This window comes from Corvus hawaiiensis, chromosome 5 (assembly GCF_020740725.1).
Source record: "Corvus hawaiiensis isolate bCorHaw1 chromosome 5, bCorHaw1.pri.cur, whole genome shotgun sequence".
Lineage (NCBI taxonomy): Eukaryota > Metazoa > Chordata > Aves > Passeriformes > Corvidae > Corvus > Corvus hawaiiensis.
Window position 1 is genome coordinate 58,405,071 of NC_063217.1, and position 20,998 is coordinate 58,426,068.

Consider the following 20,998-nt stretch of genomic DNA (forward strand, 5'->3'; position numbering starts at 1 on the left):
CAGAGGCTTCCTGAGGTAAAGGGTCCACACACATACTCAAAAACTTCTGTTTATGTCAAAGCATGAGCTGCTTGCTTGGAGTCCAAGCTCATTGCCCCACAGTATCAATTGCACTCACTTGCCTTCACCTTTCAGTGCTGAACTTCTGCTTCTCTCCTCAACAAGTGCAGGCAAACCACATGAAGTGACATTTCCACACACACCACATGTAACAGTTCCACACACCTTACTTTTCCCTTACAACACTGCCTACCTGTGTGAGGAGGAGAACGTGGCGCAGCTCTTCATATCCAGTGAAGGGTCTGCTAAATCTAGCTCAAATATTTCTAGAGAAGCACTTGTACTGAAGGTTGCATCCAGCTGCTGAGCTGATGTACCTGTGAGGAAGCATGTCTGGCAGTGAGAAAGACACAATACACACAGCAGTAACTGCAAATGCAGCACAAGAAGGGGAAGGAAAACATCATCCTTCCAAAAAAGATCCTGAGGTGGGGTCAGGCTTCTGTTTCTGTTACTTAGAAGTAGTTCCACACAACTCTCCTCCTCATGGTTCCCCCTTTGGGTGTTTTTTAATGAGTACGAGCAGGAAAAGCTTTGGGTAAGTATCTCTCCCTGATGATGCACAGAACACGATCAAAGTTACAAAGGAGCCACAAGTGACCAGTGCTTACAATTGGTGTCACCTTTCCCTGGCAGAAAGAGGAGGATGCCTGCTGACACTTGCAGAATGCAAAGCACGTTTTTGTCAGCACGAGAGAATCCCACTCAAAGCAGCACAATATATACCCCACTCCAGCCCTCAGGACACAGAGGTAACTCCTACAGCTTCCAATAATGGCCCCTTCATGGCAGCCACCAGACACAGCCCGAGGTCTGCTAGCACATGCTTCCCAAAAAACTCACCTGTGGCCAGGTAAATGGGGTGCTGCTGGGCAGGGCTCCATGCCTGCATGGCAGTACGGTCTATTTCCTTCAGCTTCATCTTGCTGAAAAGTAAGACCAAGAAAGGTGATGCTTGAATGGTGCATGGGGAGACTGCACTGCCACAGATTCAGGATCTGCATTAGGACTTGGCAGAAGCAGCCGGAGGGACCGTTTTCCTAAAGACATCCCACAGACACCTAAGCCATCGTCTCCAGAGCACACCCGGGGGGAGGGGAGGAATAACTCTCCACTGGCAGAGTAACATTGACACGTAGAGGAAACTGACGAGTGCTGAACATAACACAGGAAAACGTGGGCAAAGCTTCAACAGCTGTGAAAAACCCTCTTCTCACAGCATCAAGGCATCGAGCACCCTACAGCTGCTTTCTGCCTTAACCCACGAAATAAACTCAGGCCCGGGAAGACCCTCCCCAGACCCCTGCCGCCAAACACCCTCTGCGGCTCATTTCTGGGTTCTATTTCAGCACCCTAGGGCTCCCCCCGCCTCGGGAACGCCCCGGGCGGCCGGCGGGACCACCACCCTCGCCCCGTTTCCGACAGGAACCGGAGGAAAACAGCTGTAAACCAGATGATTTCCCCGTCCCTGCCTCACCTCGGCGTCCCCGGCGCTCACCCGTCCCCGAACCGCTCCAACGTGGCAGCCCCGGCACCGCCTCCCGGCCGCCACCGTCTTCCGGGCGCGCCCCGCGGCTTCCGGGCGGCGGCAGCGGGGCCGCGCCTTCCCGGCACGGGGAGCGGCGGGAAGCGACGGGGGGCGCCGGGGGGGTGATGGTGGGAGGGTGTGTATGGGGATGTGCGGCCGCCTCCTTCCGCGGGTGTCCTCCGTGTCCCTCGAGGCGGGAGCAGCCATCGGCCCTGGGGAAGAGGGAGACCGGTTAGGGGCGCCGGGACCGGGGGGAGCCGGGGGGCAGCGCCGGCAGCGCGGGGGCCGCGGTGCCGCCTGTCCTCAGCTCCAGGGCAGTAATCATGGCGTGCTCATGATGTGAACAGCAGTGAGGCTCATCACGGGACAGGGGCCACCCCAGGGTGGGGGAACAGCCCGAGGGAGCTCAGCCGGCTTGCACAGCCGGAGGCGGCAGCTCCGGACCCACCTCCTCACGGCAGCCGGGGCACAGCTCCGCTGCCGCCTCCCGCGGCTGGACTCCGCGGCCACTCGGCGGGCAAACGCCGTGCGCGGGGCGGGCGCTGCCCGGGCCGCATGGCGCGGCGCAGCAGGAGCCCAGCGGGAGAGGCGGCGGGCACTCCCGGCGCCGCTATAAATAGGGGCTGGAGGCGCAGCTCCCATTGGCGCTGAGGATCGCCGCTCGCCACTGGCTGCGCCCGCCGCCGCCGCCGCTCCCGGTTGGCTCGGTTCGCTCCCCGCTCCCGCCGCCGGCACCGCCGTGACGCCGCCGCGCCCAATGGGGCCGCGGTCCGACGGGCCCGCCGGCCAATGGCGAGGCGGCGGCCGGGCGCGCGGACGGCGGCGGCGGCCAATGGGCGGGCCCGTCGGGGCGCGCGCGCAGGGCGGCAGGCGCGGCGGCGGCGGCGCGCGCGGGGCCGCCATGACGCGGAGCTGCTCCGCGCTGGGCTGCACCGCGCGCGACACCGGGCGGAGCCGCGAGCGCGGCATCTCCTTCCACCAGTGAGTGCGGCCGCCCCGCGCTGCCCGCCGCCCCCCCAGCCCTCCGTTCCCTCATCTCCTTCTGCCGCAGGTTCCCGGCCGACGCCGCGCAGCGCCGCCAGTGGATCCGCGCCGTGAACCGCGTGGACCCGCGGAGCCACCGGGCGTGGCGGCCCGGCCCCGGCGCCATCCTCTGCTCCCGACACTTCGCCGAGGGTGACTTCGAGCGCTACGGGCTGCGGCGGAAGCTGCGGCGGGGGGCCGTGCCCTCCCGCTTCCCCCCCTCGGTGCGGGCGGGTACCGGGCGCGCTCCCCGCTCCCCCCCGGGCGGTTCCGCCGGGTGCCGTGACCTCCCCTCTCCCGCCAGGAGCCGCCGGGCGCCGGCCGGAGGAGGAGCGGGACCCACGGCCGAGCGCTGAAGCAGCCGCTGCCCAGCTCCCCCGCCGGGGACCACAACTACAGCCTGCAGGGACAGCGGGCGGCCGAGCCGCGGCCGCCGCCGGACGCCCTGCGGCAGCAGCAGCAGCAGCCCCCGGCCGCCGGGAGATGCGGCCCCGCGCACCGGCGCAGAACCGTGCCGAGCATCCTCGGGGAGCTGGCGGAGAAGCGTCAGCTTTCTGAGGAAGTCGTGAGTTTGCTGCAGGCGCAGTTTTCAGGTACTGCTGGGGACGCTTGCTGAGGCAGAGTGCACTCCCTCGCCCCGGTTTCATGTCTTTGCTTAACCCGTGCCAAGGAAGAGGTGAGGCACAGTGGTGTCATTGCTGAGCCCTACACTTCACACCAGAAACACGCTGGATGGAGTTGTTCCAGAGGCCACGCTGTTGCCTTGTATTCTGCAGTGTATTTGTGTTATGTATCCCTCATATAAATAATAATATAAATCAGCCATTTATTTGTTTCACTGAAGTTGACCTTTTGTGATTTCTTAAGCAGATTTGCCTCGAGAGTTGCACAGCTGGAGGCAGATGGCAGACTACTCACCAGAAATGAGGCAATTTGCTTGTCTACTCCACCTCTACCATATTAAGGCCTATGATTACCTACGGAAGATTCTTCCCCTCCCTCATCCTTACAGCCTGACAAAGCAAGTTTTCATTCATTCATTCATTCATTCATTCATTCATAATGTATTTCCAGGTACTCATATAGAAATAGGTGTAACAGATCTGTCCTGAAGATATTAAGCAGTAGTAATTTTCCCTGCTTTGTTTTTAGTAGCAGGAGCAGAGTAGAGAGGAAATGCCAAGAAACGTGGATACCCCTCATTTGAGAGAGCTGGAATGTGTTCCTGCATGTGGGTCACAGCCTAAGAGTAACACACCTGCACGATGTCCCAGGCTGCTTATCAGAATTTATTGCCTGAAGCTACCTGAACAAGGCTGAAGAAACTCTCGCCCTGCAGGTTTAGGGTTTCAAGACTCCTTTAGGGCAGTTAGAGGGATCCCAGGGGATACACACAATCCATGCCAGCCTGTGGGGGTTTAGCACAGCTTCCTGCTAGGAATCTGCTGAAAGGGGTGCTGGGAGTAGTGGATGGGAGTGTGTTGAGAAGAGTACCATACCCCATGGACTGCTGAGGGTTTCACATCTTCCAAACTGGATTACAATGTCCAATGTGGAGAAAGCCAGTGAAGAAGGAGAGCAGACTGGTGTTGCTGGCCCTCTGCATAGCCTGATTTGCATTCCTATGTCTGGTTTAATTTTTTTTTCCCTTTTGTCATGAGATCTTATACTTTGAAAAGGCAGGAAGCTGCTTTGTTACTTCCCTGCATGGTCAATACTTTCCTTGGCTACCCATCACTAGGGTGGGAGAAAAGAAACTCAGACTATGCATGAAGGAAAGCAGGGCTGCCTTCTTTGCCCTGCATGTCTCAGTCTGCTCTGCAGCTCTGGGCATGGCTGACTGGTAAAAAGTGCTGTCTGATGCTTCAGCTTTTCCAGAATCACATCTCCTAATTACATCCTCCCTTTTTTCCAGCTGGCTGTCTAATAACGAGGCTGCTGCAGGCTTCAGCAGTGACATTTTTCTCCGGCTTCAGGAAAAGGTGGAGAGAGGGGATCAGGCCTACGGCTACTGTGCCGTGCTGGTACAGGACATGTCCCTGCAGAAGCAGTGGGAGTGGGACCCACAGACCAAGCAGCTGACAGGCTTTGTTGACTTGGGAGCAGGCATCCTCGATGCTGACGAAGCTCCGCTGGCATCGGAAGCGATAATCCTCATGGCAGTCGGCATCTCGAGCCCTTGGACAGCTCCCCTTGGCTATTTCTTTGTGAGCAGCACTTCTGGCCACTTCCTTGCTCAGCTCCTTCGTCAGGCCATCAATAAGCTGAACAATGTTGGGATCGTGGTCCTGGCTGTGACATCAGGTGCCTCTGCTTGCGGTGCTGAGACTGCCAGAGCTTTGGGGATCAGGATGGATCCAAAAAGGATTCAGTGCACTTTCCAGCATCCACCCGGTTCTGCTCACAGCATTGCATACTTCTTTGACGTTTGTCATGCCCTCCTGCTGATAAGGAATGCTCTGCAATGCTTCCAGAAGGTGGAGTGGCTCGGTGACACCGTGTGGTGGCAGCAGGTGGTGGAGCTGGCAGCTTTGCGGGAGCAGAGGGTGTTGGAGCCGTGCAGTCCTGAGTCAGGCAGGGCTGGGAGTAAAGAGAGTTACCACCTGAAGGTCAACCCTGCTACCCTGCTGTTCAGCGAGGGTGTTGCTGAGTCGCTGGAGCACTTCCAGAAGCTGGGCCTGGCCTCATTTCAGAACTGCAGTGGGACTGTCAAGTTTGTGCGTCTGCTGAGCTCTCTGTGCAATGTATTTTATGGCAGAGGGCCCTATGGAAAGGAGCCTTTGCTAGCTGGAAATTACACCAAAATAAGCACCCTCTTCGATGAGGCCAAGAGCTTCTTTGTCAACTTAACAGACTCTGGGGGGAGATACATCATTAAGAGCAAACGCAAATTAGGATTTCTGAGCTTCTTGCTAAATGCTGAAAGCCTCAAGTGGCTTTTCTCCAACTATACGTGTCCAGAAGACACTCCTTCCCACCACCTCCACACACATGCCTTCAGCCTGGACCCTCTGGAGCAGTTTCTCAGGGCCCTCCAGCAAGCCTGTGGCAGCAGTGGCAGCCCCACCTGCGCTGTGTTCCAGGCTGCTTACCACAGACTGCTGGCCAGCTGCAGCCTGGCACCGGGCTCACCGCACAGCGCTGGCAATGCGAGCCCCTGGGACAGATCCCTGTCTCGGAGGAGAGATCTGACCCTGGGCAGCATTCGTGCTCAGTATCACCCAGCTCCTGCGAGGACTCTGGCCCCAGAGTGCCCCTACAGGGCAGGCCTGCTTTTGCCCAGCTCTGCCCTGAGCAACGCGCTGACGGATCTGTCGCTGTACACACGGAGCCTCACCTGCACTGCTGGCTGGGTGGCTGAGCAGCTGGCCTTGGACTTGCAATGTGAGGCTTGTCTTGCCTCTCTCTTTGAGGCAGATGAGAGCAGGCTAAGGTACAGGTCAGTGCTCTACATCAAAAAGTTAGGTGGTGTGAGTCTGCCCTCGCCCAGTGTGCACCACATAACAAGCATTTCAGAACGAGTCTTAAGCCGGTATGGCAAAGTAGGAGGTGCCAACAAAAATACTAAGCTGTGGCATTTGGCTCTAGAACAGAAAGTCCTCCAGGAGCTTCTGGGTGAAAGCCCCCTCTTTCCCACCCTCACAAACCATTTATTTGAGGGGGACCTGAGCATCAACAACCACTACACAGTCTTGGTAAAGGAAATAACACAGTGTTACTTAAACATAAGAACAAACCCTGCCCCACACCTGAATTTGAAATACCCTTGTGGAAGGCACAGATTGAAGAGACTGAAGGGAAAACATCTGTCTCCATCACCACTGGGTAGCTGTCAGTCAAGCTAAACCCACACAGGGTCTAGCTGAGTACTCTGCTGTTCCAAGGATGGCTGTTCCCTGCTGAGGCTCAGTGCTGGACAGATCTAGGCAACACATGAGCAAACAAGGCTGGCAAAACTAGTGGTGATAAGCAGTGATGTTTTGGGCCATTCCAAACCCCCATAGCAGAGTTTAAACTGAGCAAAGCAAGGAGGTTTATCTGATCCTGTGTTCTTTCCAGCAATCCTGCAACGCAGCCACATCTATCATGAAACTTGCATGGCAGGTCAGGATGAGCAACAGTTGCTCAAGGTGCCTGGGGCAGTGGTAGGAGACTCTGCAATGGCCCCAGAAGTGCTGGGTGGCTTTAGTGCTGTGAGTGCTCTTGCCAGGAGAAAACTGATGCATATTTGATGGGGTTGTGGGGAAATGGTGCACTGGCACTTTGATTTCACCAAAGCAGATGTGCTTTATAAAAGCTGGAGGCAAGAAAGCTTGCAGAGCTTCTACTTAAATAGGAAAATAAAGATGTGAAAAGAAAGTGGCACTCAAGTTGTACACAAGCTCTCATCTCCTTTCCAACATGTCTCATCAAACAGCTAAAGAAGCTACAAGAAATCTAGATCCTTTGGATCAGTCCTGAGCCTGTGCCCAGACTGTTGTGTCCAGTGGCACCCAGGAGCACCAATACCCTCCTCCCTGGGCAGGAATCCCACACTGTGCTGCAGCAGGGCGAGCAGTTCAGGTCCCATTTCATGGCCCCATCCTCCCACGGCTGGCCTGTGTCCTGCAGGCCAGGGCACAAGGCAGTCTCATTTTGATGTTTCCACTGATCACCTGAACCATCGCTTTGATGCCACCAAGCAGGACAGGCTTCTTCAGGTAGTTCATTTCCATGGCAAGGAAGCTGTGTCCAGTGCTTTGCCTGGAACAACAAAGTTGGGCATAACTGCTGCTGAGGGGTTTCCCTTTGCCATGCAGAACAGCAGTTGCATCCATAGAGATGGAAGGCAACTAATTCCCATCAAACCTGCTGTTCAGTCACTTTCAAGATCCATGATGGAGCTGGGATGAAAAATGGTGATCTGCCACATCCTAGGGCAGTAATAATATTAAAGGTACCATTCTGCCTACCAGTGACTTGACAAAACTGTCCCTGGTTGGTTTGGGTTCCTCCTCCTTCCCTTAGCTCTACTCACTCATGGTGGGAGCAGAACTGCTGCCCTCAATCCCTCAAGCTGTGCTTTGAGAGCAGCAGCACCACAGAACTTCATATAAACACTGCTGGGAGGAACAAACCAGAACCTCTAGGCTTTTTTTCCCCCAATCCAAGTACCTATGCAAAAAGCCATGTTGAAGCCAACACTGTTATGGAGCCATTCCAGCTTACAAGAGACTTTGCAGGAAATTATTCCCTCCCCTCTATATGGGATTTTTGGGACAACTAGCAAAATGCTGCTGCTGAAATCCCAGTGACAGATTGGTTGCAGTCATGTAATGTTGGAACACTTGCATTGCCTCCACCTCCAGCCCTGAGATGAATAGTTATGAATTGTGCCATGGATTGCTGTGCATGACAGCACACCAGTAACCAAGGGATATTTATCTCTGGTAAGGTTTGGTCTCACTGAAAATCCAATTCAGTACTTGCATCAGAAGTGGACCTACTGTTAACAATTTATTTTGATATTTCAAGTGACAAACCTTCTGTGTATATTTGTCAGTCCTGAAGCAAAGGAGTGCAAAAAAAATCGTATTTACAGAATAGTATAAATGTTTATTTTTTGTGATTTATCTGACTGTTTTATTTGTACAATATAGAAAAGTGTATTCTTTGAATAGGTCTTGTAAATATAAATTTAATTTTTCTACTTTTGGATGTAAACAGAACTATAAAATGAACCCTTGCCCCATTCCCAATTATTTTTTATGTAACTGGATGAACTTGACTGTTAATCTTGTCCAGCAGTTTGATGCAAATGGCTAAGGAAGTACAAAAACCAATTCATACACTCTACACCAGGGAGAGGGGAGAGAGGAATCCAAGCTTAATATTTGAGAAAGCTTGTTCAAAACAAAATAGAAGAACTAAGAGCATTTGATTGCACCTTCAAAGTCTTTACAAGCAAAATATTCCCCAGCAATGCCATCATACATAATTACAACTGTAATCTAAATTTCACAAGTGCTTTTGCACACTGTATATAAATACACATCACAAAAGGTGCAATTTAGAGTAAAACACTGAATATATACAAAATTAACATGGATTGAAGTCTAAACAAAAGGCATATTGCAATCTGTTTGAAAAATAATGTAAGTAGGTATTACTTTATTCACTTACACTAATTTACATTTATACAAATCTTACTGGACAGACTATATTAGGTCACTAGAAGGGAACGGAATATCCGCGCTATCTACAGGTAAAGTTACTGCACTGATTTTTTAGTAAATCCAAGTCCTAATTATGAAAAAACATGGCATTTACTTACACAAGAGATGGATTCCCTTTTCAGAGATTTGCACAAACATTGCTATTTATTCTCAGGGAGATGTCCTTAGCAGACAGAGCCCTTCAGGCAGTGACTGGCAGGTCAAACCTGGTCTGTGAGCGCACCACTGATGCTGGCTGCCTCCCAGGCATTTCAAGGAGACAGCAGAGAAGAGTCAAGGGCCTTTGCTCAGTGCACAGGGCTGGGAGGTGAAGCATCCTCCCACCCTACTACCTTCACACACACAGGCACCTATCTCTGCTGCTGGTGTGCCTAGCCCCTACCTCTCCCCAGCCTGGCCCTGCTAGAAAACCTGGAGAAAGAGCTCTGCTGCATTTCTCTGTATTTACATTTTTATAGGGGAATACAAAATCCCTTTTGGAAAAAAAACGTAGCTAGTTCAGGCTGCAGTGAGACAGGTAATAAAAATGCCTGTGATTAAACATGGTTAATGGATCTTTATGATCGGTAAGTAACCTACCAGGTTAATTCTGCAAATGTGCTCCACTATCAAAAATGTGATCTGAGATTGCCTGTAACAAATACTGAAAAAAATCCCCTGCCTTAGTCTGTACCCAGCTATAGTTGATTGCCCCCCGTTTAGTGTAAAAGGATCTGTGTCTGTTTTTGTAGATATCCTGATTCTGTGCTAGTACTTTCTCTGATCACAGCTCTCACAATTATTCTAAACAACACTAAAAGAGCCCTTATGTCAAGTAAATTGCCAACATGGAGAGAAGCAGCATGCTGAATACCCACACAGCTAGGCTGAACATGATCCCTACCTGCGTTTGCAAGTCGATTCAGATGCAGATTGTCATCTCCCATGACTTCAGCTTCTCAGGCCTAAACACTCTTCCAGGGTTACAGCTTGATCCTAGAAAACACAACGGACTGCACGGGCCTACTTCCAGTGAGGGATTTGGCTGCTGCAGACCTCTGAAAAAACAATCTTCACCTAGAAACAGTATCCATCTGCTACACACTTAGGTAACACTACACTGGGCAGACAGTCTGGCATTGTGGTGTGGCTGCTCTTCCTCACTTCCGAGGACAGGCCACTGTCTTAGCCTTCAAGTTCCAGCTTAAAAAACACCAGAGCACTCCACTCCATTCCTATCAAAAATTCCCCGTAATGCCATTCACCTCTATACTCCTTGGGCCCTGCTCCAGAAACATTCTCCATGACTTGCTCAGTGCTAAATCTGCAAGCAACCCCTCTGTATTATTGCCTATGTATCTCACAGTGCTCCATGCACTAAAGGAACATGCTGTGTCAGGTCCTAAATACAAGTACTACCTTCCATTTAGATGCTTATTTCTACATATTTCCTTTCAGAATTACCTTGGATACACTGGTACCTCCATATTACAGGCCTGTCAGCAAAAGCATGACCTGGCTGTTGACATCACCTGTGTTTTCCTGTATGCACAGTGATGCAAATTCATACACTGTAAATAATATATATTATAATAATTTATATATGCCCTTCAGACAATTATTCTGGGGGAAAGGGGAGAACACACCTAATTTTTAAGAAACCCAGGGTAAAAGCTGTACATTGGGAAGAAGAACTGACCTTTAGGCATTGTCTTAAGTAGAAGAGGATTTAGCTAAGATTTAGAAGGCTCTACATCTTGTTATAAAAGAATTTCTTGTTTCAATCTTACATGGGTCAATTTACACCAAGCACCAAATTAACAAATATTATTAAATCCTTTATGCTAAACCAAAGTGTCCCTGTGCCTTAAGTGTTCTGTTCAGTCCGCTTCATTGTGGCTCATGTGCATGAGTCAGCAGTTCATGGCACAAGGGTCACCTTTGGACTTCCCTGCAGAGCTGATAACCCTCATCAGACAGCGTCCAAACTCCTCCAGGATCATGCGCTCTGCCGCAGCTTTGGACTTGCCCATCTTCTCCGCTTGCTCTGCCTGTGCCAGGAGGCATTCACAGGTTGCATCGGCCACCTCCTTGGTGACAAATGTAAAGGGCAGCCTGAACCAAAGAAACATCCGCTTAGTCACTGCAAAAACACACAAGGCACCTAACTGGAGCTGGCAACTTTTTAGTCTGAGGACTGATGAGATTTCGTATGTCCCATTGCTTCCAAGAGCCTTTACATAGTGAGTAAGCCTCAGTTAACAGCCAAATGAACTGGTGGGTCAGTATCCCACTGTTACAGGAACAAAGTGTTCCATTCACCTGCCTGCTCCCACCTCTACAGCTTACATAGACAAGGCTCAGAGATGACAGGGACATACAGGGACATACCTGTCACATACATCAAAAACCCGCACTAGAAACAACTCAAAGAGGGTGCAGCATTAACTTACTTCCCACCACCACTGCTGAGTGCCGGTGTTGGCCTTGTCAGCAAGTCCGAGATCTGGGAAGATAACTTGGTCTTTGCAGCAGTCTGCTGCTGGACCCTGACTTCTGCAGCATCTGCTAAATGCATTAATGTCTTTCGCTCCGGGCTTTCTTCAAAATTTTTACAGCCAATGCATTTGCATATGGAAGAACACATTATTTTTGCCTGAAAGAAACAAACAAAATGTAAGAAACCTGTTGCAAGTTTGACTCCCCTTATGAGAAGCCACAACAAAAAAGGAGATTTTGTTTTTATCTCTTACCAATTAACCACCAGAACAAACTTCCAAGTAGTAGTTTTCTCTCTAAATTCTTACCTCTGAGGTGAGGCATCTTCCCAGAATATATACTTGAATCAAATAATAGAATCATAGAGCACAGAATGTAAATCGGTGGTTTCCCACTCATCCCTTTCTTCATCAACCTCCAGTTTCCAGTGGAATTTAGACAGCTGAGCTTTGAGAAAGGCCAGTCTACACTGTCTCTACATCTACAGACTAATCAGTTAGCACATGAAGTAACAACAACTTTTGCTTTTGAATTCCACAAATACATTCTATCCCAGAGCATCTGTGGGATGCTACTTCAGCTCCTCCTAGAAAGTTGGTGCAGTAGATTTCTTTAGGAAATGGTGCTATTCAGAAAAAGAACAAATTCAAGCCTAAGTCCAAAGTTGCTAAATTGTTTAAAATTAAAATTGCAGAACAGCAGTGATCAGTTTTTCCATGTACATGGCTTTCTATGTGCAAACTGCTGGGAGAAGAGGTAACATTGTAGGAATGGAAAAGAACAGAAAGCATTAAAGCAATACAAGGGAGAGACAAAGTAAATGAGAGAAGTCACTGCACTAAAGGGAAAAAGCTACTGTCTTTCAAATGAGATAATGCTTCGTACCTCATAACACTCGCAGTAGTTTTTGAGACATCCCGAGCGTTTACAGTTACACCCTTTGCTGTGCCTCCGATCCGATTCTCCTTCCTTTCCTTTCCCTATTTTGGGCTTGAAGGCTTCAGGGTTTCTGTCGAGGCAGGCCTGTCAATGCAGACCCAAAGGGTCAGTCACTTCATGCAGGGAGCAGAATTTAGAGGTGCAATAAAAGAACTAAAGCCTTGCACATGTGGGAGGAGATCAGGGCATTATACACCCACTCTGCCCCGCTCTGGAGCTTCAGAAGAAGGAAGCTAAATGGCTTTGGTCCCAGGGGCAGGGGAAGAGGCCCCTCACCTTTATTGCTTTTTGCCTATCGTTTTCATGGTCCAGGTTGTTGTAACAATTTGTACAGTTGCAGTTATTGCAGAATTCACCGTTTGCAAAACAGTCACAATACCTGAAACAGAAGATGCAGAAGGCATTTGTAAACTTTATCACGACACTGGTGTGTGACAGCAGTAGCAGAAGTTCCTACTCTGGCACCAATACGGGTAAGGGTCACCCTATGCTCAACACCACACGTACAAGCAGTACCAGCCTCACTGCAGAGCCAAAATCCTCTAGAGTGCAGGTCCAGCTGCTGTCTTTAGACAGGTGGAGCTCAAGGGGGTCCACCTGAGCTCATCACATAGCATAGGTCCTCTCTGCAAGAGAAGCTAATGACACTTCTTCCTAGGGTGACTCCTGGGTCACCCACATATTGTGGGCCATCCTGCTGCAGCCACCTCACAGCCAGTTCCCGACCCAGTCAGTCCAAATCAGCCCTCAGGAGATCTCATACAGCCAAAACAAAAGGAAAGCAACTGGAGTGCCAGTTAACAGGCAAACTAACTCATCAGTGAGCTTTTTTTGGTTAGTTTTGTCCATAAGCTGGGATGGAAGAATAGAAAAGGAATAACAATTGGTACATCTCAGAGGCTTTGAGGCACAGGTAACCAGGTGAAGGATCTGAATGAGGATAAAGCTGACTTTTTAAAGGGACAAATATATGAACAAAAAGAAGCAAAACATGGACAGGGAAAGCCTCACATTGCTAGGCCCCTTATGTACCTCTGGTGCCTCCCATCAAAAAACATCTCACCAATCCCACAGATCTGATACATCGAAGTAGCACATTCATCCCCAGCTCAAACATGGCTTTAGGCCACAACAAACTCTGACATGTTTCAATGCTTCCAGCTCCACCTCCAGCTATGGCTAAAAACTGCTGATCCTCTTCACTTGCTTTTCAAAGCCTGCTGGGAGTGTATGGTCATTTTTTGGAGCCTAAACCCATTGCTAAACTGGCTTTCTGTGGCTTGCCCAGCCTAGCACTACACAAACTAGATTAGGGTTGCCCTGGAGTCCACTACAACCCTTCATCAGATTGAACTGGATTTTGGAGATTTTTAGCATCTTGAATGGTTCCCAGTCTTGGTCTTGAATGTTTTAGGGACATCCTAAATCAAAAGCTTTTATAACCTGTAATAGCTCTCCTTTCTTTTTTAAAATTCAGCGGTGGAATAGTCCTGCTTTCCAAAACAAACAGTGCCAGCATCAATCCAGAATATAAATGAGCAAATAACTTACCTGAGTTGACTTTTTTGTAGAATGGGCTATGCGCCTACCTTTAATGTGCATTTGGAAAAAAACAAGTTTCCCTCCAGACAGAAAAAGTTTTACTAGTGAGAAAGCATCTGTGCCAGAGTGAAATAACCATTTGCTCTGTACCAATGCCCCGCCACTTGAAGATACAATGACAGTGATTTACAAGAAAAGTTTGTTTCCAAACAGCATTCTGTAGGTGCAAAGTATCACCAGTGAGGCCATTATTCTCCAGGAATTTCTAGTGCACATTCAAACACCAAAAGCTGAAACCCTACACATCTAACATACATTGGGCACTGTGAGGTCAGTCATGTATGTAAAATACCTGAAAAGCAGCTGCACATCTTCCTGCCATGCAACATACAAGTTTGGGACTAGGAAGCACAGGGCACACCTCCCCATATAGAGGTGGGGTGCACTACACAAAAAGACACCCAAGCTTAGAAGTTTAAACACACTTCTTAACTTGGGTTCTAATGTCATTGCATCACTTCCCCTTGAAGTACCACACCCCTGATTTCCTCTCCATTGTCTAGGATTCAGGGAACCACAGATTAATTTCAGTATCTCCTCCCATTCCCGTCCCAAAAATATCAGTAAACTGACTTTGCCTCAAGATGAAGAGCTCTCCTCATCTTAAAATACTTTTGTGTCAAATTCTTACAGATACATGGACTGGAACAGCAAAATACCTCATGGATAAGCAAGACTTATCAGTGAATAATCACTTGTCTATTTAGTCCTTTAATAAAATATACACAGCCCATTTTTTCTGAAGTATTTGAGCCAGCATGGTATTACTGAAGCACTTCACCAAAGTATAGGAAATGCCCATGAATGATACCATGAGATGCCATTTCACTCGGTACCAAAAAGGCAGCCAGAGCTGCTGAGTGGAATTGGCTCCACCATGCAAAAAGGTGCATGGTGCAGAATTAGACCTTTTCAAATGTTATGGTCCATATAGCTCACAGGAGTTGCAAAATTACACAGGCTCTGCAACATCTCCACCAATATCCACCTTAAATCAGCATCTAGACATAAAATTTCTGACATACTTAAAACCATTATATTCTGATACTTGGCACACTTTTGTGATGTTAAAAATAAGGCTTGAAAGACAGAAACTGTACCAAGCTGTACTTACAATTTCAAGCACAGAGACTTAGTACAATTGCAAGGCTTCCTGGGGCGGTTTGCAGACTCAGAAGAAATAATTCTGTGGAGGGAAAAGGGCATTTATATACACACAGTTTTATCAGTTTTTTCCTATTTTAAATTCATGTGAACAGCTCATGATAAAAACTTTGAAAAAAATTTTTATATTCCCCTTGCACTGGGTTTTTGGCTGAGTGTGTTTAAGTAACTATTATAAATAGTGCCTTTCCAATCCAGAAAGAGATTATTTGCTGCAAATTTGGATGCATGCCTGAAGTAGAAATTAGGCTTTAAAGCTAGAGGAAGCATAACTAAAAACTGGAGTCAGGAAAACCTTCCCCAGAATCCCTTCAAGCACAGTGGGACCAGATCCAACCAAGATTCACACAACATGATCATGCCTTTTCTTTTGTTCTGCTTGGAATTTAAAAAATCCCCAAACCCAAAAAATATCCCCTCTGGAATAATGGGAAAGCAAGCCAAACCATGCTATTCAGTTTATAGATAAATTTTATAGTAGACACAGTCTTTAACTGCTCCTAAAACTTGGATTTGGTGACACTAATCGCTTCTGATGAGATTTGTTCCATCCCTATCCAGCAATTTCTGCATGTAATACCAGGGAGATTAAATCAAACCCGTTCATTTGAATAGCTGCTTCGGGATTTGGGATTAGTTTGCATCAGTTGAGGCTGCAGCAACAAAAAGCACCTTCATGTTCACAATTTTCAGCAAACAGTAACACAAAAGGACTGTGTGGAACAGCTAAGCCTGCTGGATTGGCAAAGGGAAAATAATATATGTTAGCTGTTATTTTCATCCTTAAAGGAAAAATGCAAGACTGAAAAAACCCAAAGCCTCCTATCAGGATCCATTTTGCTGTTTGGCTGAACTTCTGCACGCGTTAAGCATCTAGCTTTATGTTGTACAGAACCTCTTTGCAGCGATGTTGAGAAATAGTTGAGGCCTGTAGCTCATAGGTGCTGCTGCAAAATAAAAAATGAGCAACAGGGAGCTTTCAGGTCAACTTCCTGCTATATGAGTTCAAAAAATAGAAAGGAAAACAGCTTTGATCAAGAGATCAAATTGGCTCAATTGTCAGAGAGGTCCACACCCTTCAGTCAGAGGTAATAACCACACCACAGCAGACTTGAGTGTCTTGGAAAATTCCCCAAACCAAACTCCAATACCTCATGCTTATTCAAGCAGCCTATTCTACAGACTTTGGGATTTTTTTTCAAAACACTTACCCATTAAATGGCAGCCGTGCCTGGGACTGGACACTGGATGTCCCTGTGAAGCCAGTGTTGCTCGCTATAGATACATACGATGACTGTTGCAGCTAACAAAACAAACAGGTTAATGCCTGACATGAAAGAAATTAAAGAATACACTTTATACTGTACAGACTGTAACAAGTCTTTAAATCAGCTTTCCAGATATTGTTATAAAAATAACTTGCTTGTAAGTACAGTTTTAGATATAGAACTTGGACCAGGTGGCAGCCTCCTGCCTCCATACTTAGCATAAAAATACTATTTTAGATTCTATTTTTGTTGTCTATTACAGTGTCTAGATCCATACAGATGACAAGGATAACACACAGAAATGTTCAGACCACAAACAGTTCCTGCTCCTAAAAACATGTTCGTTTTCCCCCTGATAGACCAGAACCACTTCCTGCACAAATTAGTAGCTTTCTTTATATACAAGCCACTTAGTATGAAAGTAAGCAAAATGGTTTGCATTCCAACTCCTTTGCATACCTGAACCCACGATATATTTTTCATATTAAAAAACCAAAATCTCGTAAGAATTGCCAAACAATACTGCTCTGGGCTACTTTCTTTAGCATTACCTACAAGCAGCTGTTAGCTCCTGCTGGGACAGGTTCTGGGGACAGACTGGCACACAGCAAGATATGGACCTATAATGGGGCCAAGCAAAAGGGGTCAGGTTGTGACTGGAACACAAACCTCAGAGGAGAGGTCCAACAGATGCTAGCTGAAGTAAAATTTGCAGAACTAGACTGCAAGGACACAGTAACAATCTTCAGGGTAAAACTGCAACTGTGATAAAACCAAAGGGCAACCAGAAACCAGGCTGGTACCAGCAATACTGGAGCTATGAGAGTCTTTGTTTCTACAAACCAGCCTTCTGCAGAATGTTTCATTTATTCTCCTTTTTTTATGCTGAATGTTGGTCAGATCTTGGCAAAGAGCAAAAAATTAATCTCTCAGCCTCAGTTGGGGTGCCTGGTACCAGCTGCTTCTGACCCCTGGCAATGTGCTTAGCATTAACTAACATCATCTAATAATGAAAACAGCCATACTCTGTGACCAAGCAGGTCACATATATGCTCCCTTTCTCCTCATCATCAGGCCCTGAAGGTCCTGTGAACCAAGCAGACAAACCAATGGGATTTCTTCTTCCCCTCACTAAAGGTCTCAGGATTCCTGGGCACCAGGCCAATTACTCTGTTCCTTACTGGCTGTGAAGGGTCTCAGGCACCCAGACAACTAGGTGGTGGTAATTGTCACAGAACAGGGAAGCGTAACAGCACACAGAGAACAGCTATAAAATCAAGCTGTTCCAAGTCCTAAGTGATGAACCTGGACTGGAACTGCTGCTGGACACTGAGCCTGCAACTGCCAGTGGCCAGGGTCACCTCCACTGACATCTGTCTCCTCCAAGGACTGAGTGACTTGTACTCTTTTATATGATTTTCATGTCTAAGTTATAATTGTTAAAATGATGAAGTAATGTGTATCAAGATCAGACCCAGTATGCAGAGGGTCTAGGTGATAAGAAATTCCAAATTGAGATCTAGGTGATTTGAGTAAGTTTGTATTGTAAATTCTGTACTATGCTACTCAAAATTGTACTACACTGATTCTGCTTATAGAAATCCTGGGCTATTATGCTAATAAAGAAACCTGTTGAGAAAATAAAGCTTTAATTGCAACTATGATTTAGTGCCATCATCATTCCGCCAAGGGTGCCTAAAAGAAACGGTTGCCTCAGTGTCAGGTGACAGTCACGGAGCAGGAACCTTTAAGAGGAAGGCAGAATGTTCCACAAGAGCAGAATTTCCTTGAGCATCTCTGGGAAAGACTGTACCTGTGTGACATACTGAGCTGGAAGGACTGCATAGCCGACATTTCCCGTGCCAGGGGCTGGTGCCAGCACAGTGCCTGGGGGGAGGTTGGTGAGGTTGGGCTGGATCTGTGGCAGTGGAGTGGCTGGCATGATAAGTCTTTGTTGGGGCTGACTAGTAGTGACTATCTGAGAAGTCGAGTTGATTGGTTTGGGCACCACCTGGAGAGAAAAGAAGTCTTTATGAAACCAGTGTTTCACTCATTCAGAATGCACTTTTATTAACAGAACATTTGATTACAGAGCTGGAAGCAGACCTTTTTTCTGTCCAGCTAAAATTCCAGGTCAGGAATATTACATGATTTAAACTTAGCTCACCTGTTTCACAGTCTGTGCTGGTACTATGGGAACTGACATACGCACTGGGGTCGCATTCACCACCACAGGCTTCGCTGGTGTCAAGAAACAACATCATAGGAATGTGTGTTAGTCACCTCAAGTCCACAGTTCAGCCCTTCAAACTTTCACATGTGCATAACACAGAGGTACGGAACACTCTAACTCATGGCATGCAACACTTGGGTCTAAAGAATACCTTTATAAACAGGTATTTGGCACAAGAGTGCGTGCACACATTTCACAGCAATGGCTTAAAAAAACAGCCTGGGTGCAGACCTCCTCTGGACACTGGATTTCCCTTACAGCCCTTTTCCCTTTGAAATCTTTTATTCCATCACAGCTCTGGAAAGCATGGACAGAAACCAGCAGAAACATCTGGCACTTCTAAAGCAATTTACATGAAAGTATCTTCACGTTACAGGAGTTTTGGCAATATGCTTGTGGGCTGGCCTGCCTTCACACTGCATATAGAGGAGATGGCAGTTGCCATGAACCACCCACAAATCTGGTAAACTAGGGAAAAGCAACCTAAAATGCTCCCAGGATTCAGGCCCAACTATAGAGTAATTTGACACAAAGGAGCATTTTCATATACAAACCAGACGTAGCAGCAGAATATGGAATTTATAGAAGTCTTACCACAAAACCAAGTACATCTGGCAGTCTTCACACATCTCTGTAATGTATTCATTTTAATCCTTACAGAACAAACATGAAAGAAAAAACCCAACAGAAGCTTCAGACAATATGTTACCCCCAGCACTTACCCTGTTGAAGAGGCTGAGTATTCGTACTGGGATTTTGACTGGCAGATTGGGCTGAACTACTGGCTGTTGTGGCAGTAACGAGTCTGACATAATGGAACTTGCTTCCAGGTACCTGAATCTGCTGAACATTGGGTGCAGTTGCCAAAGGAATAATGGTCTTAAATTGAGATGTACCCACTCCTCCTACAGTAATGGTCTGCACTGCTGATTTCACAGCCTGTTAAGCCAACACAGACAGCACGAAGTTACTTGTACAAAGGCAGAAAGAACATCAGCATGTTTATTTCTCAGTTCCTTAGTGAGCAACTCTAGCACACCATTTGTACCCTTGAGAGGGAAGTCAGTTACCCCCTTCCTGCTTTCCAAAGTAGAACAGATGCAAAGAGATAAATGCCTCTCAACAGCTCAGAGTAAACTCAGTTCCATTTTCAATGCTCTATACCAAACACCAGAGTAAACTAGTATTTACATGAGTAGGGTGACTAGTCCACATCTGCCAAAACTATTTCAGGTGACTACAGAGAACATGGTTTGGTTTGTTTTCCACAATCAAACAACCAAACATAGAAATATTCCTACTATTAAAAGTACATGGTAAGAATCTGCAGAACAGCTTGTGCTGGACTGCAGCATGATTTATCTGCGTGTGTACAGATATGTCCTGTTAAGATAGTTTGTGATTAATCCACAGAAATCACTGTGCAACCCTGGAGAGGAAAATGGAACAGAATCCTTAAACTGATGGACATCAGAAAGAGTGCAAGCTGAGAAATGAAAGAAGCAAGAACAATGAGGAGTAGCAAAACAAATTCATTAAGAAAAAAGGCAAAACGGTGAAAGAAAGGGAGCTCAGCAGACCTGTGCTACCTTACAGCTGGAGGATCAGTATACCTGGAATTTGTAAAAGTTCATCTTTCCAGCTTTTCTCAAACTACAAACTAATAACAAGAAAGTTTTATTTTATTTATACACATTCATAAGTCGACTGGTTTGATAACAGCCTCTCTTTCCAGACTTGCTCAACCTCAAACCTTGATTTCTTCCTTTTTCTCCTTCCATTTAATTTCTTTTAGAGCTCAGCTTTTTATTCTCAGTATCTTTTGCTATTTATATTAAGCATATTGTCCTTGACATCAAGTTTTTAAGTACTACATTTGGTTGACAGTATGATGTGAATTCTTAGGAGAGCATTTTCCCAGCTCCTCAGCTTTCAGCAACTACACAAATGAAATCTCAATTTGCACACATTTACTAGAAATACAACCCTGGTCTTCTAAAAGGTGTTTTCTTGGGATTTTTTTTATTTTTTTCCTAATACATTGAAACCTTAACAGGCCAGAGCATCAAAACAAGCACTATGTGCAAGCACAGTCACAGACACTATCAAAGGGAGACCAGTATGGGCAAAGTTCTCTCTACCACACAAATTAGAGGCTGCCATCCAAGGACAACCGGGAAAATTGTAAAATTCAAGGGACAGTTTCTTCTAAAGGCATGTTCTGGAGCCCAGTGAAGATAGATGAAGCCCTTGTGTTGTGTCAGATAGCTTTGTATCAGAACTCAGTATGTATACCCCACAGATATCTCCATTTTCTCACTTAGGGTGCTTGCATTAGAGAGACTTAATCTTTTAACAACTATTTCAAAAGACAGTTTTCCCTGGGGAAAAGAAATAAAAGTCAAATCTCAATGGTGTCCACATCCATATATCAGCATTCCAATTATCTCCTGTATCAGTAGGATAAGACTGAGCCTCTGGTCTCATG

At 47.1% G+C, this 20,998-nt stretch overlaps 4 protein-coding genes across 23 annotated transcripts in view; 1 reads left to right on the top strand and 3 right to left on the bottom strand.

Annotated features, from left to right (window-relative positions):
* Positions 1–1,637, bottom strand: part of SEC31A (SEC31 homolog A, COPII coat complex component) — a 39,320-nt gene extending 37,683 nt beyond the window's left edge. For 6 of the 16 annotated variants that reach the window (XM_048303677.1, XM_048303674.1, XM_048303672.1 and 3 more), the window contains exons 1-3: positions 1,538–1,627; positions 904–986; positions 254–377 (exon numbers count right to left, since the gene is read on the bottom strand). In XM_048303677.1, the coding sequence (XP_048159634.1) occupies positions 254–377; positions 904–982 (203 nt within the window). In that variant the 5' untranslated portion in view covers positions 983–986; positions 1,538–1,627. Of the gene's footprint in view, positions 1–253; positions 378–903; positions 987–1,537 lie in introns of all 16 variants that reach the window. The other 10 variants (XM_048303670.1, XM_048303669.1, XM_048303667.1 and 7 more) reach the window with 3 other exon arrangements.
* LOC125326654 (translation initiation factor IF-2-like) lies at positions 1,122–2,491 on the bottom strand. Its single transcript, XM_048305113.1, has 3 exons — positions 2,037–2,491; positions 1,538–1,800; positions 1,122–1,174 (listed from the first exon to the last, which is right to left on the bottom strand). The coding sequence occupies exons 1-3, from the start codon at positions 2,489–2,491 to the stop codon at positions 1,122–1,124; spliced, it is 771 nt and encodes a 256-aa protein (XP_048161070.1).
* THAP9 (THAP domain containing 9) lies at positions 2,484–6,976 on the top strand. The gene is made up of 5 exons (XM_048302801.1): positions 2,484–2,569; positions 2,640–2,835; positions 2,916–3,204; positions 3,482–3,632; positions 4,527–6,976. Exons 1-5 carry the CDS (start codon positions 2,490–2,492, stop codon positions 6,454–6,456), a joined length of 2,646 nt encoding a protein of 881 aa, XP_048158758.1. The 5' UTR covers positions 2,484–2,489; the 3' UTR covers positions 6,457–6,976.
* A 1,209-nt stretch (positions 6,977–8,185) lies between these two features.
* Positions 8,186–20,998, bottom strand: part of LIN54 (lin-54 DREAM MuvB core complex component) — a 40,952-nt gene continuing 28,139 nt past the window's right edge. For all 5 annotated transcript variants that reach the window (XM_048302803.1, XM_048302804.1, XM_048302802.1 and 2 more), the window contains 9 exons: positions 19,233–19,449; positions 18,445–18,518; positions 18,091–18,288; positions 16,221–16,312; positions 14,960–15,031; positions 12,520–12,622; positions 12,190–12,327; positions 11,259–11,461; positions 8,186–10,920 (listed from right to left, as the gene is read on the bottom strand). In XM_048302803.1, coding sequence (XP_048158760.1) covers positions 10,719–10,920; positions 11,259–11,461; positions 12,190–12,327; positions 12,520–12,622; positions 14,960–15,031; positions 16,221–16,312; positions 18,091–18,288; positions 18,445–18,518; positions 19,233–19,449 — 1,299 coding nt within the window. In that variant the 3' untranslated portion in view covers positions 8,186–10,718. The remainder of the gene's footprint in view (positions 10,921–11,258; positions 11,462–12,189; positions 12,328–12,519; positions 12,623–14,959; positions 15,032–16,220; positions 16,313–18,090; positions 18,289–18,444; positions 18,519–19,232; positions 19,450–20,998) is intronic.